At 47.3% G+C, this 19225-nt stretch overlaps 1 protein-coding gene across 1 annotated transcript in view; it reads left to right on the plus strand.

Moving 5' to 3' along the window:
• The window catches only part of ATP8A2 (ATPase phospholipid transporting 8A2), a 526430-nt gene that overhangs the window by 463291 nt on the left and 43914 nt on the right, over positions 1-19225 (plus strand). The window contains exons 34-35 of the mRNA XM_082859361.1: positions 9069-9157; positions 15528-15632. Of these exons, the coding sequence (XP_082715487.1) occupies positions 9069-9157; positions 15528-15632 (194 nt within the window). The remainder of the gene's footprint in view (positions 1-9068; positions 9158-15527; positions 15633-19225) is intronic.

Below are 19225 nucleotides of genomic sequence, written 5' to 3' on the forward strand. Positions count from 1 at the left end.
GTAGACTTCGTTCATGCCGTCAGCTTGGAATTTCCTTTTTTAACAGAGACTCAAAGTAACCTCATTGGCTTTGTTTTTGAAATAATGGGAAAGAAGGCTAATTATCGTATTCGTTTCTCCTCTGAGAACATCTTCATTTCTCCAAAAGTAATAGAAATATAAGAAGACAGTTCTAAAAAAGCACAAGAAATCCCTCAGAGCCTTCAACAATATCGAGGGGAACAAAGACATAAGAAAAGAAGGTCTAAAATGCCATATGATATCACTTATATGTGGAATCTAAAATACAACACAAATGAACTTATCTATGAAACAGAAACAGACTCACAGACACAGAGAACAGACTTATGGTTGCTGAGGGGGAGGGGAGGGAAGGAGTGGGAGGTTGGGATTAGCAGATGCAAACTATTATCTATAGAATGGATAAACAACAAGGTCCTACTGTAGAGCACAGGGAACTGTATTCAATATCCTGTGATAAACCATGATAGAAAAGAATATGAAAAAGAATATATATATATGTATAACTGAAAAATAAAGTAAAATCTTTGTGCTGAACTCTTAAAATAAAAAAAGAAGGTCTAGATGATTTTATGAAGAGCAAATGGTATCATATGTTATTTACATGATAACCCAATTCTAACATGGGAGGATGCTGAAATGTAGGAGGCTCTCTATAGAAGAATCAGTCAAAAGCATTCATATGCCATTGTATCTAAGAATTTTTAAACTTGGGAAGCTGTATTGAAAAGAGGAATTGAAATATATGGGAAAGGGAAATGTAGCTGATGTGTTTCTATTAGAGCGTGATGAAAAACAATTGGATCTGTTTTATGTAAATTTTCAACAGTGACCTGGTAAAGAAAGTCAAAAGTACATTAATTAAATTTACAGAGCCAAAAAAGGTGAGGACCCAGGAGGTTCGATGTAAAAAATACAGATGGACTGAGGGAGATGAGAGGAAATGGACAGACTTTTAAAACAGGATATTCAGCTTGGAAATACGCATGCGAGTACGATGGGGAATCCTAGCCGAAGACAGATAGCTGGTTTAAAGGAAAAGTTAATAAAATGTTGAGTCTGAAAAACTGTACAGACCAAAGCCAGGAAATTACACAGGTACGGATCCCGCAGTAAATGTAAATTAGCCCCATCGCACATAGGTAGTATTTCATATTCCGGGTTGTGATGTTAACTTTCACGCCTAATCATGCGTGCACGTGTGTCTTTCGTCTGAATTACGGTTGTAATTACAGGAACAAAGGTGCAACCAGGATGCGCGGTGGGTCTCCTGCTCCTTTCCCGAGTCACCCAGGAGCCTGGGAGCCCAAGGAAAGAGCGAGAAGGAGAGAAACTTTTGTTCCAAGTCAGTTGTTCACCGGAAGAGCTGGGATCATGGTTCCTTAACGATTGTGAAGCGGCCTTGTGTGTCCCGGGGTCGTGGAAGGCCGTCCACAGCACCTCTGAGTTAACATTGGTGCTTGAATTTCCAAAGCCACACGTTCCATGTCATCCCCTCTCTGCAGTCCCCCTGGGACCACTCTCCACCCTCCCCTCCTGACTTCTTACCTTCCAAGGCTCTTTCTCCTCCTGTCCCACCCGCATAGCCGTCTCAGGTCCTGGACAAGCCCCATCCGGCCCTCCTCCCTCCCCCATTTCCTCATGGTATGGCTGCACACCCGTCCTCAGCACCCTCCCCCTCGTCATCCCTAAAATCTCCTCACCTTCAGAACACAGCTGCATCCTGGACTCCCTCCCCCTGAGATTTCACCAAGTCCCGGCTCCTTTTCCTTCTCCCCACCTCCTAGTATAGGAATCACCCGGACGCTGATCTCAAGCCTTTCCTCACCCGCTATTCCTTCTTTGTGATCTCATTTATCTCCACAGGTTCACCCGTCACTGTGTACAAATGGCCCCCGAATAAATAGGGCTAGCCCACCTGTCTTGTGAGAAGGTGTGGGCCCCGGGGTCAGACGGCTGGGTTCGTTACCAAGTCCAAGCTTGTACTGCTCTCCGCACGCAGGCCAATAAATCAAGAGACAGGGTGTTGGGACAAGGAATAGTGACTTTCTCCGGAAAGCCAGCAGGCTAAGAAGATGCTGGACTCATGTCCCAAAGAACCATCTTCCCTGAGTTAGAATTCAGGCTTCTTTTGTACTAAAAGGGGAGGGAGTAAAGTCCTGGTTCGGCCTCCGGAGGGGATGTGTTAATTTCTTCCTTCCTGAGGTCATTCGCACGTGGGCCTGCTCAGGATGTTTCCTGGGAGCTAAACAAAGGTGTTTTGGCTTAATCCTCATTACCTGGGGGTGGGTGGGGCAGGGGTCCCAGAGTCGGGCCGATGTGTGTAATTTAAGCTTCTAGGAAACATCCCTTTGGTGATGAACTTGTAATAGAATACAAAGGTTCTTCCCCATTTCAGGTTCAAACCCTAGACCCTTCTTGCCTGACTGACCTCATCTGTAAGCTGGGAGTGACCACATAGCACCCACCTCACAGGGTTGCGGGGAGGAGGGAGCCAGCTCATTGGGGAAAAGGGCTGAGCACACGGCAAGCACAGGTATCTGTGGCCCTTTCCTTGTTGTCATGGCCGAGCTCATCCGTCGCCCCAGGGTGGTCATTATTGTGAGCTGCAGGCTCTCTCCACAACCAGAACTTTCTGAAAGTTGGCCTCGTTCAGCCTCAGAACCTGTGCTTCCACCTTCCCCTTCCTTGCTGGCTCCTGCTTCTGCACTGGGCTCCGTGCCCCCAGCCCATTGCCCTCTGACCAATCAAGGCTCACCTTTGTCCCCCTGGCTATCTTAGAGACCCCCCCACTTTTGGTGGAATTTTTCAACATGGCGACAGACTTCACACGTAGAGACAAAGGATGTGGAATTATATCCCCAGCCTAGTCCAGTGTTGACATGCTCCTTGCTTCATATCTTTTCGAAAAGAAAAAAAAAAAGAAATGTTAGCCAAGCTGCTGAGTGCCCTTAGTAGCCCTCCCAGTCTCATCCTCCTTGAGCTAGAAATACTCTCATTACTTTCATGTTACTATTTTCATACATGTATTATGTATGTATAAACCTGTAGAAAGTATAAACAATAGGCAATGTTGATTTTTGCAGGGTTTTGAAACTTTATATAGGTCGTATCATACACACCCTCCCCCTCGACACTGGATTGCTTTGGTTTTTTTTCGGAACTGGGTTTTGAAGTTTATCTAGAGTGATGTAAGTGTAGCTGGCTCATTTTAATGCTGTTTTTGGTTATAGAAATATGCCAAAATGTATTTCTTCTCTATTGATAAACATTTAGGTTTTTGACTTCTGGTGGAGGTCAGTCACCAGAAATGCTGCAGTGACCGTTCCTGCACATGTCTGCTTGTGGACACGTATGAGTCTCCCCAGAGCATACGTGTAACCGGGATTGGAATGTACACTGGAAATCTCTCAATCTGTGGCTTTTCTTTAAACATCGTTTATGGTGTCCCTTAGAGCAAAAGTTTTCCCTTTTAATGCGAACTCCTCTCTTTTCCTGCAATGTTTCTGCTGTTTTGTATCAAATTTTCTAAAAGCTAGTCAGGGTCAGAAAGATACTCTCCCACCTTTTCTTCTACGGGTGTTAAGTTTTGCTTTTCACCTGTCCTGTCAATGCCGGCCAGGATGCTTTGAAGACTAAGATGTTGGTTTTGCTTCATAGGTACCAACCTTAATAAGACTTGTCCTACCGAGGAATAGTGAGGACCTCAAGACCCACTCAGACCCACAGGCTGTCCCGATTCTGAGCCGTCGGTTAACGGGCGTGTGCTGTGTTGTCTGTTCACTGGGCCCCAAGACGTGGGAGTCTGTGCTTCACTGAGTAATGAGGCACGCCTGCTCGCTGAGTCAGCACGTGGCATCGTGCTCTGGAACAAGGACATTACCATGAAAGAGCCCAGTTTTTAAATTCATCATTTAAAAATGTTACATTTTAAGCAGAATAGAAGAAGACAAGGGTCAGAAGTGTTGCAGCAGAGTTAATTTATGTTTGGAAAAGTCAGAGTAGGACTTCTGGGATAAAAATGGAAGCTGGATTATATACATCTAAAGGCTTGTAATTTATTAAAATAAAAGTTATTGAAACACTGGCAAATATAGTAAAAAGAAAAAGAATACTAGTGAATTATGAGTAGACATTAAAGCCACTGTCTGTTAAGAACATGGATCTCAGACCACAGGACGGGCCCTGGCTCTAGACTCAGAGAGACCTGGGTTCACATCCTGACTCAGCCCCTTACCAGGTGACCTTGAATTGGCCACTTAACCCCTGAGCCTTCATTGCCTCACCTGTAAAATGGGAACAGTTAGTGTCTCTCTTGCAGGGGTTTTTGTGGGGCTTAGAAATCATGTACGCGGGAACGCCGAGGAAGAGAGGTTTAATAGAAGAGAGGAGAAGCAGAAACCAAGACCCACCTCTCACTTGTGCCTGAGGCCAGCGGTGTCGCTTAATTCAAGTAGGAAATGCTAGGGGAGGGGTTGGAAGAGGGGAGGGTTGGTTTTCGGCTACTAATACACATGTCTATTATTTGGGAAACCCTCGTGGGGACTTTGGAGCTGTGGCAGGGTGTGCTAGTGGATTCTTATGTGCATGCAGCAACGTATCCCTGGAGACGAAGAAAAGGTACCTTAACAACACGCCCTACGTTCTGTGAGCGGGTGGAGATGAAGCCTTGAAGGGCTGTGCGGTCTCCATCTGTAGGTCTCTCCAAGGGACCGTGAGGCTGGCACGTAACGAGGGCTCCAGACCACTGGAGGAGGGAATGCAGATAGATGGACTGTTGCTGTGAAGTTTCTAGTTTCGTGAAAGAATCGATCCATTTTAAAAGTAGAAGCATACACCTTAATTGCTCAGTTTGGTCCTTGGGATGGGTCATTGGCCATCCTCATTTGGTTATCATAAATTCTTTATGAAGTCAAGTCTTTTCTCCCCAAGAACATTTTGTTTCTGTTTAAAAAAAAAAAAAATGCAATCTGAACTTTGGTTCGAGGAGCCTTAAAAAGTAACGGCAAGAGTGAGAGAGAGAGAGAGAGAGAGAGAGAGAGAGAGAGAGAAATGCAGAAGGAATCCCTGGGGGGCCGCGGGCTGCTGCTCAATTTCAGATGCAGTTGTCAGAGTTAAAGAAAACAGTGGAGAAAATGTCTCATCGAGGGGTCCCCGGACTGCTCTGCTCCGGAAAGGCAGCTGAGGGATGGAGCGCAGCCAGCTGGCTGGGGCTCAGATGCCGGGTGCCATGCGCCAGCCCTGAGCGCACTCGCCGCTTCGGAGTCATTTTACAGGCGGAGCTGTTTCCAGAGCATCACAGGGCCCTGTACAGCTGTTTGGGGGTTGGGGGAGCCAGGTAGACTTCAAGGAAGGAAGAAGCGTGTGTTTATTTTGGAAGGTTTGGTCCAGGGCTCCTGGGTGTTTGGGAGATGGATTGTCTGTGAGCACAGCTAACAGGGTGCTGGGTACCACAGCCCCGCGAGGGAGGTGCTTCTGCTGTCCTGATCTTAACGGCGGGGAGGGAGACTGAGGAATGCAGAGGGCAGTGGACCCGTGCAAGTGTCACAGTCTAAAGCTGAGAGGCACAGTTCCGTCCCAGGTCCGTCTGAACCCAAAGTCCTCGCTCTGCTCTACCTGCTCAGATGCAGAAAATCCCCCAGAGCAGCAAGAGTTAGTAGCCCGAGGGCTTCCCTGGTGGCGCAGTGGTTGAGAGTCCGCCTGCCGATGCAGGGGACACGGGTTCGTGCCCCGGTCCGGGAAGATCCCACATGCCGCGGAGCGGCTGGGCCCGTGAGCCATGGCCGCTGAGCCTGCGCGTCCGGAGCCTGTGCTCCGCAGCGGGAGAGGCCACAGCAGTGAGAGGCCCGCGTACCGCAAAACAAAAAACAAAAAAAGAAGAGTTAGTAGCCCGAGGCCGCTGCCTGGGGGGCAGGAACTCCGCTCCCCAGTACGTGCTCACTGTGACTGAGGGGGAGGAGAAGAAGCACAGCGGCCCTGTCCCCACGGAGGATCCTTCTTGTCCATCCTGTATCCGTTCTGAAAGTAGACTGAGAAGCACCCCAAGAGATCCAGTGGGTGCATTTGGCACCTAAGTGGTTAACAGTCATTGTAGCTAAAGGTGTGTTAACTGAGGATGCCCTTCTTCCAGTGGGGCTGTTAGCACATCAAAAGGGTACTTTTAAAACCTCACTCAGTAGTACAGGTGAGAGGGGAGGGGGGAGTAATTAAATGTCATGTGTCACCTAGCCCAGCTCCGTAAACACTTCTTTATTATTATTCTGAGAGAACAAGAGCAATCTGACTACATTTCGATACCAAAAGCTGTGGCCTTAGCAAAGATCTCAGTACCTCAAACCTCAGTCAATGTGTGAAAATCGGGATAGTAGAAACCTTTCTGGAGACACACCTTTAAAATTAGTTATGTCCATTATGTGTTTTAAAACAGCTCCAAGTTTTAAAAACCAGTGACAAAACAACAGTGCTTCCAAATTTCCATGTAACCTTTGTCAACTGGGGAGACGGCTCCCTATTTTCAGCAGGGCAGTTCAAAGGTCATTTTCCTATTTTCCGTCAGCAATGAGAATTCTTATGGAGTTTCATAAACTATTTTAAATAGTACACATTGTTGGAACATGTTTTATTTTTTTCTCGAAAAAATATTTTCCAGCTTTATTGAGATAGAATTGACATATCATATTGTATGTTTAAGGTGTACAACATGTTGATTGGATCCACTTATATCTTGGAAAATGACTGTCATCATAGCATTAGCTAACACCTCCATCCCATCACAGTAACTATCATTTCTAGAAAATCGTATTCTTAAATGACTGTATTCTTTGCAAAATACACCAGCCGATGATCTAGGATGTAGCCCACAAGTGTATCTTAAACAAGGCCGCCTCCTGTCGCTGGGTCAGCCAAGGATGGATTAGAGGGGGAAGGTGGGACTTGCAGAAAGAAAGGACCTGGATAATCCAACTCCTTCCTGTGGTTCGCTTGGGCCACTGGCGTGGGGTGGGGAGGGCGATGAGTTAAATTTTTTGTATGTGTAAGTAATACGTTCTCTGTATGAGAAATGGGAACTAGAGCTAGCCAAAGAGATATGAAAAGAAAACTGCAACGCACTCCCTCGATAGACCATTTTGTGCCTTTTTCCTGACATGCAAGCACACAGGGGGCACACGGGTTGGTGGTCTGCACAGTCTCAGTGGATCCAGGTCTGGACCACTGAACTGCATTTGAGGCCCCGGAATGTGTGTGGTTTTTTTTTAAGGTGAGGAAATTCCAAAACAGAACTTACAAAAACTATTATATGTATTGATGTATACTGACATATATACAGTGCTTAACACTTAAAGATGCAGCATAGCTTTTGGGTGGGCAGCATCAGGAGATCACATCTCAGGTTTAATTCTGAGACTTGGGCCAATCCTGCGTCCTTTCCCACCCCTACCCTTGTTGCCGGGGGAGGTCCCCTTCAGACGCTCAGAACCCATCCGTTTTATTACCAATATCGCATCACACCTCTCTATGTCAACATTACAGTTCTGCATCCCTTTAATTGCTACACAGAAGTCCACTGGGTGTAGGAACTACAGTATAGTTAGTAAGTCCTCTTCTGGGACACTTATTTCTTACTTCCTTTGACGGTACGGCACTACGTGAATACTCTTGTACTTGCTTCTTTACTCAAGTTCTTACTTGTGTCCGTAGGATGCATTCTGAGATGGGTAATTGATGGGGCAAAACGCACTCACATATTTTTAAGGTGTTAAATTGCTCTTCCAGAAAGCTGGCCATCTTGTTTTTAGAAAAGGGAAGCAAGGGCTCCAGGGCCAGGGTCGGTGTTCAACTTTACCCCCAGATCTCACTGCTTCTCCGTTTTGTTGTCATAAAGTTCCGACACCACAGACAGGGCTACAGGCTGGGGTTCAGCAGCAAGACTGACGTGGTTAGGTGTGGGCTGGAGCAGAACACATCGATTGCGGTAGAATCCAGCGGCGAGCACTTAGAAAAGAGAAACCAGTGAATGTGAAGGCTCCTGTCACACTTAACTTCGGTCCCTGTCCGAGTAGTTGGCCACTGCTACCAGCTCCACCCTCTGGCCTCGCTCGCTCAAAACAAAGTTTAAGGACTCTGCCTTCCCAGCCCCGATTCTGTTCAGAGCAAAATCAACTCTCCCCCTCCCCCTTCCTCCCTCCCCTCCCCCCCCTCCCCCCCTCGCCTCCTTCCCTCCCCCTGCCTTGACCCTGAACCCTCTTTTCAGGTCCTCACCTAACTGACAGCTGCCCCTGTAACTCTTCCTTAAGACCCTCTCCCGCTTCCTCCCAAATTCTCTGTGACCCTGCATCCTGGGAACTGGGAGTCTCATCATCGGAGGCTGTGTCTCCCCCTGTCATCGCCTTCCCTCTGTCCCTGTAGCTGTTGAAATCCTGCTTCTCTTCCCATCACATCCCACACTCTGTCGCTAAGAAGTCTTCCCAGCCTTCTAGCCTTCCTCTCACCCCCAGAGCATATGAGCATGACACATCCTTTCCACGTGTGATGTGGGAGACACCACCCCATTTTAAGTTCCTTGAAGACAAGGACCGTAACCTGTTCACCTTCCTCCTCTGGGTGCTGAGAACCGCTCTGCCCTGCACCCAGGTGTGTTACATCAGTGAAGGAGAGCAGTGAAGCACCAGGAACTGATGGATACGTGGGTGGTTGCAAGGCGCCTATGGAGTGAAGTTTATTTCTGTGGAGTCTGGCGGCTCCAGCATTTCTCCAGAGGAGGGGTTTAGGACAGCATATTCTGACCAGAGTGGGGGTTCGAAGCGCTTTAGAAAAGGAGACAACACTCGTCAAAATATCAGGATGGAGACAAGAGCTGATGAACATCGCGGCAAGGCGCTTACCCTGCCGGTCCCCTTCCCGTTTTTCCTGGGTGTATATTTCAGCTTTCACTAGTTTAATACGTTCTATTGCTTTTGTGTGATGGGGCGTGTTACACTGATTAAGTTATCTCTCTCTCTCTTTTTTTGAAAGAGCATTAATGCACATGTCACTTCTGTTTCTTGCAGGCAGCCATGGTCCTGAGCTCTGCGCACTTCTGGCTGGGATTATTTCTGGTTCCTACCGCGTGTCTGATGGAAGATGTGGTGTGGAAAGCGTAAGTGAAAGATGAAGTGGTACCCCAGGTCTTGTCCGATGCCCTCCAGTTAGTCCTCAGTGGGCCCCAGCGTAGGGTATTAGATGCTGTGGGACTTCTGAAGAAACACGTCTCCTGCCACCTGCCAGAAACAGATATAAAGGATTTGGGGTTGTGTCTTTTTTTTTTTTTTTCTTTTAACCTGTGCTTCACCTTAATATGAGAATAGAATCAAAAAGGAGTCAGGCTGTGTGAAGGTCAAGAGAGATGTTGCTTGTACACGATTATAGGGGAGAATTTCTAAGTTTAGAAATTCCATCAGGTTTAAGGAACATAACTCAAAATTCATTTCTCCTTCTATCTAAAAATCAGTGCTATGTGATCACAGATAGAACCTGGCTTTAAACCCCATGCTTCAAGGGAAATTGTATGTTTATGAAAGTCATTTCAAATCAACAGATACTTGGAATCAAGTATTCTTCATTTCTCCAAATAATTCCCAGTAGGAATCCTTCAAGTATAATTCTCCTGAAGTGTCAATTTACAAGTCTATGAGAAGATTAATCACAAGGATGAAATTATAACATAGGTTCGATAGAAAATAATTCATGCTCGATTTTTGTTTATACGTTTCAAAATATATTATCTCCTAAGTATCTTATGTACAATGTAAAAAAAAAAAAAAGCTACTGAGTTCCAAGGTAATGTAAATTGTATTTCATCTGCGAGGAAAAGCTGGAATACTCCAAAATGAGGTCATATCGATTTTTATTTGGGGTAGGCCTGATGATACCTCCTACAGTTGCCAACTTCCCTGAAAATTGCAGCTCCTGGATTCGCTTTACTTTGGGCAAAGCATAATTATTTGGGGCCCCTGGGGTAGAGAATTGAGACTTCATTCCAAACCTTCCAGGAAAAGACATCAGATTTCATTTCTCTCTCTCCCTTCCTCCCATACTCAGTGAGAATTGTTCTTGCCTGACAGTTAAGGATGTTTTTGGAAAAAATCTTCATCTTGGCATTATCTTGACAACCGGTGATACCTAATGCGGAGAGGGAAGGGGACAGAGAGAATTTTATAGCACATATTTTAGGTGTTTTTTTTTTTTTCTTCTCTTCACTAAGTTTGACAACTGTTAGTGAACATTAAATAACTCTAATTTCTTAAATGCCTTGATTTACCACTGCTTCCATGGTATCTGCTAAAACTGTGTCCTTGAAGTAGCAGGATCAGAATCCTTGGAAATGAAGTTATAATGCCCAGGAAAGATGCTTTCTTAATCTCATAAATGAACTGGAAGAAAATGTTAGTTCTAGGATTTGCTCTCGTCACATAGCCCAGTTGCGGCACAGTATAGTTACCTTTGCCAAATTTCTTCAATTTTGCAAGCTCATCAAGCTAGTTTCAGGTAAATAGAACGTGGTGTTGGTTACGTCAGATCACTTTTCAGTGTACAGGGGTTGAGCACAGTGATTTGATTAGAAATCAATGTCAGCCTATTTTAATTCAACTGTTAAATTAATGTCATGAAAAACAGTTTTGGTTGCGATCGAGATAATTGCCAAGGGAGATGCCGGCAGAAGTATCTTTCTGCCATTTCAGAGAGTGTGTCTCTGCCTCTTCCTCTGCTTTCTGGATCTTTTCCAATACATTCCAAGTAGCAGTTCCCAGTCGCCATGAAGCAAATTATCTATTCCCTCCAACAGGAGTTGTTTTTGGTTTTTCCTGGCACTGTAAAATTAGTGCTGTTTACATTTTAGCGAGGATACATCAAATGACACTGCTTCCAGCTCCGCCATCTGGAAAGAGTAAAGTCATTTCCTTTCCAAGGAGCTCGCCAGCCAGGTAGGAGCAGGGTATATTGTCTCATCGCACCTGCAGTGTCTGCCCAAAGTATATGCCCAATTTATAACATACAGTTAAGTCTACACTATACTTAGCCCTCTCCTCAAAAACAGGAATTGGGCCCGTTTCTTTGGACATGTTCCCTCTGATCACGGGACCCATGTTTTCCTTCCTGTCGTACTCCCAGCCTGAAATATTTCTTGTTGAGTCAAGGAAAATCAGAGGCTTCTCCCAAGAAGGAAAGCGTACTATGAGTTGCTTACCTCTGATGAGACCACGCTACTCAGCTGTCATTTCTCCTTCTTCAGCTTTATAAAATGTGTCCCGTTTTTCCTTCTGGCACACTGAACACAAATATTCATCCTGATTTTCCAGAAAATCGCCCATTATCTGGTTCAAATTTTGGAACGTTTCTTGACACGCGATGTGCTAGGCCGCACCTTGGACTTGAGAGAAGAGTTTGAGTTACGTGGTGGGGAGTCGGGGAGTAGCTGGACAATGTGGCCGTGGTGAGTCAGCTTGAGGCAGCATCCGGAACCTTCTGTAGATTTGCGATGGTTCTTCCGTCTTACCTTGGACCGATCTTTTTTTTTTTTTTTCAATATTTATTTATTCGGTTGCTCCGGGTCTTAGATGCGGCACGCGGGGTCTTCATTGCCACGTGCAGGCTCTTCAGTTGCAGCATGCGGGGTCTGGTTCCCCGACCAGGGATCAGAACCCGGGTCCCCTGCGTTTGGAGCGCAGAGTCTTAACCACTGGACCGCCAGGGAAGTCCACCTTGAACCAGTCTTAAGGCTTTTTGGTTTTGTTTTGAATTTTGGTGGCTAACTCTATTTGGAAAGAGCTTTTAAATTCCAGCCCAAGGCAGGCCTGCCCTTTCACATGTATTTCTGTATGCTCTGGTTTGCTCTGTCTTCCTGCATTTTCCCTTTTCCTTGTCCAGTCTCTCTCCCATTTCAGGACCTGCATTGTTAACAGTAAAGAAAAAAAAAACAGCATGAGGTAACTCGGTCATTTTTTCCATGAAGTCTATCGAGTTTCTGATGAAGATCCATTATTAGTCTATCTGAAGTCTGATTTGGACACCGTATAATACCTCCTCTGTTATCCTGTTAACCAGAATTTTCATGAGGGACCAAACTAACACATCTTTTATTAAAATAACTGATTGATTGTATGTGATACCTGGCTAATGAATATTTTTATTACACGCATGAAGTTTAAATTGCCCAGAACTATTTTAATATCCTTTAGCTTACGTGCTTCCAAAATGTTTACCTATGACAGCATTTTTAGGTAAGCTGCCATGTACTTACGCTCATTGAGGAGAAATTCATTTATGTTGCTTTATAAAAATAATACAAAGCTCAAGGCCACGGAACTTAGGAACCCATCTCCTCTTGTCTAGCTGTATCTCTGGTACCTTACCAGTCAGCACACGATGCATTCAGCAAGTCCAGAATGACTTCATTTCCTTATTATAATCCCAGATAGGCAGTTCAATGGAAATAGAAGGTAATAAGAAATTCCTGTGTACAACGGGGGCCTTGATTTTTTTTTTAATACTTTCTAACTGGACTGATTTCTTTGAAGCACATTGCATTTATATTTTCATCCCCACTTAGAATTTACCATTTCCTTCTGACTTGCTTTCCTTCCGTAAGAAAAGAAAGAAAGAGTCCAGGAAAAGAGTTTCAGAAACAAGAAGATGAAAAGTGCAAGATTCTAAGCCGACTTATTTATTTCAAAAATCCCCAGTAACCTGGAGATACTCCTGTTCTATCTGAAGGCTCGCTGTGGGTCACCACACTCCCTTACAGGGGCTAAGTGCCCCTACCTGAGCCTTCCGTGATCACCTGGCCTCCTGACGTGGGGTTGGGTGAGCAGTCCTGGACCCCTGGGAACCAGCTGTCCACAGGTAACGGGAGAGATCCAGCTTCCATGCCAGTGGCTAATGCTTAGAGCCTGGCTTTTGAAACCTGTAAGTACTAGATTTTAGTCCATTCATACGCAGACTTTGACAGGGGAGGTCTTAGAATCATTTCTTTAGGTAAGGCCTTATTGGGTAAAGGTTCTTGAGAAAATGGTTTTATTCCATTTTATTTTTTAAAAATTAATTTATTATTTATGTTTGGCTGCGTTGGGTCTTCGTTGCTGTGTGTGGCTTTCTCTAGTTGCGGCGAGCGGGGGCTGCTCTAAGCTGCGGTGCGCGGGCTTCTCACTGCGGTGGCCTCTCTTGTTGTGGAGCACGGGCTGTAGGCGCATGGGCTTCCGCAGTTGTGATGCACGGGCTCAGTTGCTCCGCGGCGCGTGTGATCTTCCCGGACCAGGGCTCGAACCCGTGTCCCCTGCACTGGCAGGCGGATTCTTAGCCTCTGCGCCACCAGGGAAGCCCGAGAAAGTGGTTTTAAATTGCTAGTGTCACCTGTATGTACAGCAGTGCCTCATGCAGAAGGACTAGCTGTGTTCTCACACTGGTTAAGCTCCCAGGCTGGCTCACGGGAACTAGCCTAGTGGAAATATTGATACTATAAAATTGGATGGTATCCATCTTGTATATGGGTGCATTTTCATCCACTGGGAACGTGAACAACGCCCAGGAGCATCAAGATACTGAAATTATTTCCCCCTCAGGCAGTTTTGTGAATGAGTGGAAACCGGCAGCCCCAGCACAGTGGGTCAGGCTCTCTTTGCTCTTGGCCCAGGCTGGACATTTCCAGTGTGCTCTGCACCCTGTGGTCCAGGCTTCCTGTTCCAAGCCTGCTTCTTTGTGTCGCCCTTCCCCTTAGCCCCCAGCCCAGAGGAGAACACTGGGGGCTGGTCTAGGGGTTAGTGAACCCTGCTTGCTCTGTGGGCAGGAGGGTGCAGAGCAAGGGAGGATGATGGAGTGAGGACAGTCCTGAGACGGTAAGCGAGACAGCTCATTCTCTAGACGAACCCGACATGCTCCACGGGACCCACGTATCTGGCGTGAACCCGTGGAGTGGGGCTGGCTGTTTACGCAGCTGGCTTTTATCCACACAGCCCCAGACACCCGTGCGTTCAAAGGTAAAGTTTGGGCCCAGCGTATTCATTCATATTGAACGGTATCAACTGTCACATTCTTTTTGACTGTCTCCTTTCCGGCAAAAAGTTAAACGTTTTCTCATTTCTTGTTTCAATGAAAATGCCGCCATCTCCGCTTTGAACTGCAGTAGTTTACACCCCGGAGTCTCAGGACATTGCTTGGTGTGGTTAAGGAATTATGTGTGAAAACCTGTGTGGTTCATGTCCCTTGTTTCCTCCGGGGAAATTAATGACGGACCATATACAGAGTCTCAGCCCCGATTCTCCCTCGGAGGTGAACTTGGGGTGTCAGCAGATGACCGGGCGCTGTCTTCACAGACTTCCTTTCCTTGAAGGTGGAGGGCAGACGGCAGTACGTGTTTCCGTGGAACAGCTCACGTCTCCAGAGTGTTCCATCTCACTGTCCCACGTCCTTGAAGATGCGCTCAGTTTTGTTCTGATTCTGTCTCTGAGTCCGGCTACTTGGTGGGCTCCCCACATGCATTTGTACGGAAACGAACAAGCTTTTCAGAAGAAGGAACGCTGCCCTGGGCTGCTCCGTTAGGGCCCTCTTGCTTTTTATAGTTTTTCTTTTCCCATTCCTAACCTGTGTCTCCTTAAATGCCCTTTCTTCCCCTGTATAGTTTCCAACCAGCTGCTCTCTGTTTAAGCTCAATTTTAGGAAGACCTTTGCAATCGGACACTTATTGGAACGTTGTTAAGGTATTTCTTAGTTTAATCAGGAAAGGGTGCAGGTAACTCTTCCTGCGGGTCAGGAAGCGGGGCCCGTCTGCAGTTTACACGGCTGGAAAGGCCAGACCGTTTTGTTACCCCATCCCTTGTTTCACGCCGCCGAGGCCTGCAGACATGGGCCCTGATGGTAAGTCTCTGCAAGGGAAGAAAGGACATCTGTGTCCAGATATTTGTGTTGACCCAAATTTCAGGTCAAGGGTTCGGCACGATGACTGTGAACTCTGGCATCGTAATTCCCAGTCCTGCTGCAACAGTGGCTCTTTTCACCCTAAAAGGAGAGAGAAGACTGTTCCCCCGCCCCTGCCCGCCCCCCCAGGCTCCTGATCTCACCGTCAGGGCACAGCCCGAGGGACCCACATGCATCCACTAGGGTGAGGATTAAAGCATCTTCTGGGTTTTTTGGTCCTGCAGTGAAAAGCTTTAGAGATTGACCCACGACTCTCCAGGTACCCCGGGCTTCTGTCTGGACGCAGGAGGCCTCAGCCAGCTCTGCAGTGACAGGCGATGCTCTTTAGGGGGGCAGCTTCTGACCCTCACGGCCCGAGTCTGTTCTGCAAGGACTTGGGGTGCTTCCCAGGTTGCGGAGGTGGAGCCCTTGCCATGCACGGGGACAGTGAATGTTCCATGTCCCCAGGCCTGGGCCCGGGTCAGCGGGCATGAGATGTGGCCCACGAAGGGAGCAGCTCATCTTCAAGGCTGTGTAAAGTTCACGTGTCATGTCCTTCTTGTCTCTTCCTTGTGACACAGGGCCAAGCACACCTGCAAGAAAACACTTCTGGAGGAGGTGCAGGAGCTGGAAAGGAAGTCCAGAGTGATGGGAAGAGCGATGCTCCGGGACAGTAACGGAAAGAGGTGGGCAGCCCCGGGCCGATGCCCTGAGGATCCCCTCTTCTTTTTCCCGCCCTTCGTTCCCGGGTTTCCTTCCAGCTTCTTGGTGTGCAGCGTGAGAGGGGCTGCGTGAGGTGTAGATCTCGCCCTCTCAGGGGCAACGTGAAATCTGACTTTGGGGTCCCTGGGTCTGCCCCTGGGTGAGATGGGGGTTTATGTGGGGTCTGGACATGGGAAAACAACCCACGCGTGGAAAACAGAAAGAGTAGCGCTGTGATCTCAGGGGAAGTTCTGTGTTGGCAGCATTAGCAGAGTGTTTAAAAACCAGGCCCAATTCTGACACTAAAGTGTATCTGCCCTGAAGGTTTGCTGGCTGAAGAGTGCGTGTTATGCGTGTAGATTTGGTTACAGTTCATTTCGGGTATACCCGGGGTTTGTTTTGTTTTTAATGAATTTTTTTTTTTGCTGCTGGGGCTGAGAAAGCGTCACGTGACCTGGTGGTCACGGGTCCCTGGCTGGTCCAGGGACGCAAGGGCTCCCGACCCCCCTTCTTTCTCATAGAGCCTCAGCTTCCTCCCCCCACACCTAACTGCTGGGCACGTGAGTAGGTTTTGTTTAATCGCATAGGTTAAAATGTTATCAGATTGCATTCGGTTAAAATTTACCGAAGAAAATTGACCTGGGCCCAAGGAGAATTTGCAGGGTAGTAAGGAGATTTCTGCTGCCTTAGGGACATGAATGTCTGGGAAATTATGAGCACGGCTCTCCTCTCCGTGCTTAGAAGGAACCCTGTAGCCAACTGCTCGAGAAACAAAAGTCTAGAGGTTGAATACTTCTGTTGTATTTATGTTCTGTTTTGTTTCTGTTCTGTTGTACATCTTTCAAAGCAGTGAAAACAAAGCATTTTGTTTGTTTTATTTTGCTTTTAGGAAAGGCAATCCAAACATTTTGAGAAGTATTCGGAATATTATCTCAGATGACTAGATATTTTAGGAAAGGGGTTGAAGAGTATGGAGTTGAAGTTGTGGTTTCTGTGTGTGCTTATGACTTAATTTTATTGAGTCCATTAGTATACACTGTATGGCAGCTGTGCTTGTTGTTGTGAGTAGTTATCTATCAACGGGACAGAGTCACCGCCTGAAGCTTGAAGTCAGGACTGGGGCGGGCGGGGCCGGGCTTGAAGGGGGTCTGTGTGTAACGGTTACACGGGCCACACAGGCTAAGGGTGAGCAGGGCTCTTCTCCCCATTAGACATCGGGAAGCCTTTCTCGATGACAGGATGGGCTTTGAGGACGGGCAGATGGTAACGGACAGAAAGGATGAGGGCGTGTTTGCGGCAGACGCCTGGGCAAAGGCTTGAGTCGGACGTGTGCAGGGAAGGACCGCGTGCGTCCACAGAGCTCAGAGCCCGCGTTTGAATTCTGGGCCTGATGAGCCACACGGCCTTGGGTGAGAGATTTCCTATAATGAGACTGTCCTCATCTGTTCTAGAAGAAGGTGAATGGCCGGCTGGTGGGGGGCATGTTGTGTTAGGGTTTTAAGGGAACAAGGCGTGTGACGGCACGTTGACCCGTGGAGACCAGCACAACGTCGGGGGCCGGGCTTCAGTCTGGAAGAAGGGTCGTGACGCTGAAGGGTGTCGTGGACTGTCAGCCTTGAGAGAGCTTGCGGTTGATTTAAAAAAATGTAATTTTTTAAAAATATTTATTTTTTTATTGAGGTGTCGTTGATTTACAATGTGTGTTAGTTTCAGGTGTACAGCAGAGTGATTCAGTTATACCTACGTGTGTATATATATATATACACACACACGTTCTTTTGCAGATTCAAAAAGAATGTAATGTCTAAATGCCCTTATCCTGTTCAAAATTCACTTCTACATGTTCAGATGGATCAGAAGACAGCTAGAGTTTAAACGTGGTCTCCTGCCTTCTACGTTCTGGGATCTCTTCTGTGGGCGCTCTGTACACCTGCGACGGTGGTAGTCGATGGGAGTGTCTGTGAGCGGCTGGGTGCAGGAGGTCCTCGAGGGGTCACGGCCTCCTTTCTCTCTGTCCCAGGATCTGGCCTCACTTTTGTGCTCCTAGGAAGATAGTTCAGGGGCCCCAGGCCTCCCACCATCCTCAGTGCCACCTCCCCGCACGCACGTCTGCCTTCTCCCTCCTGATGTCCCCCAGATCTCCTGGGTGGTCCATGTGCAGCCTGGGGAGGCAGCTGCTCTCTTTGGGAGAAGACTCTGCCCTCACAATTGTTCCTTCATCACCTGCTTGGATTCCTGAGCTGCCCCGGAGCTGCTGCTGCGGGCTGGGGGAGGGGTGGCCAGCGCAGGAGCGCGGGCAGAGATTTCTGCAGCGCTGTCCTTCCTTCCGGAGATTCAGGGACTGACTCCCTCTTTGAGAGACCCTGAGTGTTCTGTCTCTTCTCTCAGCTCCCCGTGCCCGATTCCCCACCCCGTCAGATGTTTGGGTTCATCCGTGCATCTCTCTCCCACTGTCAGTCTGGCACGTAGGGGAAGCTCTGTAAATATCTGTTGACTGAGCGGAAAACGCCAAAGTCCGGTGAAGAGAGGAAGATGAACCTGCAGCATCCGTGCACCTGGTGCCCCGGGGCATTTGCTCCTGTTGAAAGTGGCCACAGAGGGATACAGGCCATCGCTTGGCCTCTAGTGACAGGGCCCTTCATCTCGTGGCTTGAGAGTAGAGCTCACGTGGAAGCACAGATGGGGAGGTGGTCCTATCTGTGCAGAGATGCACAGGCCTGGAGCTGGTCCTCCCAACTCCCACTGCCCCAGTACCCAGGCATCCTGCCTCCCTGACCATCGCTGTTCCTCAGCTCAGCTCTGACGCCCTTCCCGAGGGCCCCTCGAGGACAGCCTGCCAAGTCTTAAAACCCCGATCCAGGTGGCTGGCAGATAGTCCGGCGTTTTCCTCAGGAATGTACTCACAAGAAATAGAACCAAAATCTTTATGCATGAATCCGAAAACCCCCTTGTGCCAAATGACCATTTTGAAATGGTAGCTGGAGATGCTTAAGTGTCCCTATGTGCCCTTCATTCATTCAGTAAAATAGCTGAACATTGTAGTGATCTTATCTAAGCCCCCAAACTTTTTCACCATTTTGATAACCCTTAAAATCTCACAAACCGGCTTCTGCCCTTTCTCATGAGTAAATCGGCTTCCAGTAACCTGTGTCATTTGGGCATAAGTCAGCGTGTTCTCACGACTTAGAGAAAACAAGCTGATAATGAGAAGGGGAATTAGAGATCTAGAAAATATCGTCAAGTAAGAAATACCAAGGGAATGAACAAAAATGGGTCTTTTTGATTTTTAGTTTGGTTTTTCCGGGTGGAACACTTTTCTCGCTGTGGAGTGTGTGTAGCTTAGAGATGCTAGAAACTTAGTGATATTTAGATCGTTGAGAATACCTTTCCCCAAACCATCTTCCCATTGATCTTTCCCAAGAGACAGCCCTACTGTTCCGTCTGTGGAGCAGTCTGTCACGCACACCATCACTTTGTACCATCTGAAAAATGAGGAGGTAAGCGGAAGAATTCCTTGTTTCAATATTTGGTAATATTTTTTCCCTCTTTACTGCTTTTTTTCTTTTTAATTGAAGCA

This window comes from Leucopleurus acutus (assembly GCF_964270905.1).
Source record: "Leucopleurus acutus genome assembly, chromosome: 18".
Taxonomy (NCBI): Eukaryota; Metazoa; Chordata; class Mammalia; order Artiodactyla; family Delphinidae; genus Leucopleurus; species Leucopleurus acutus.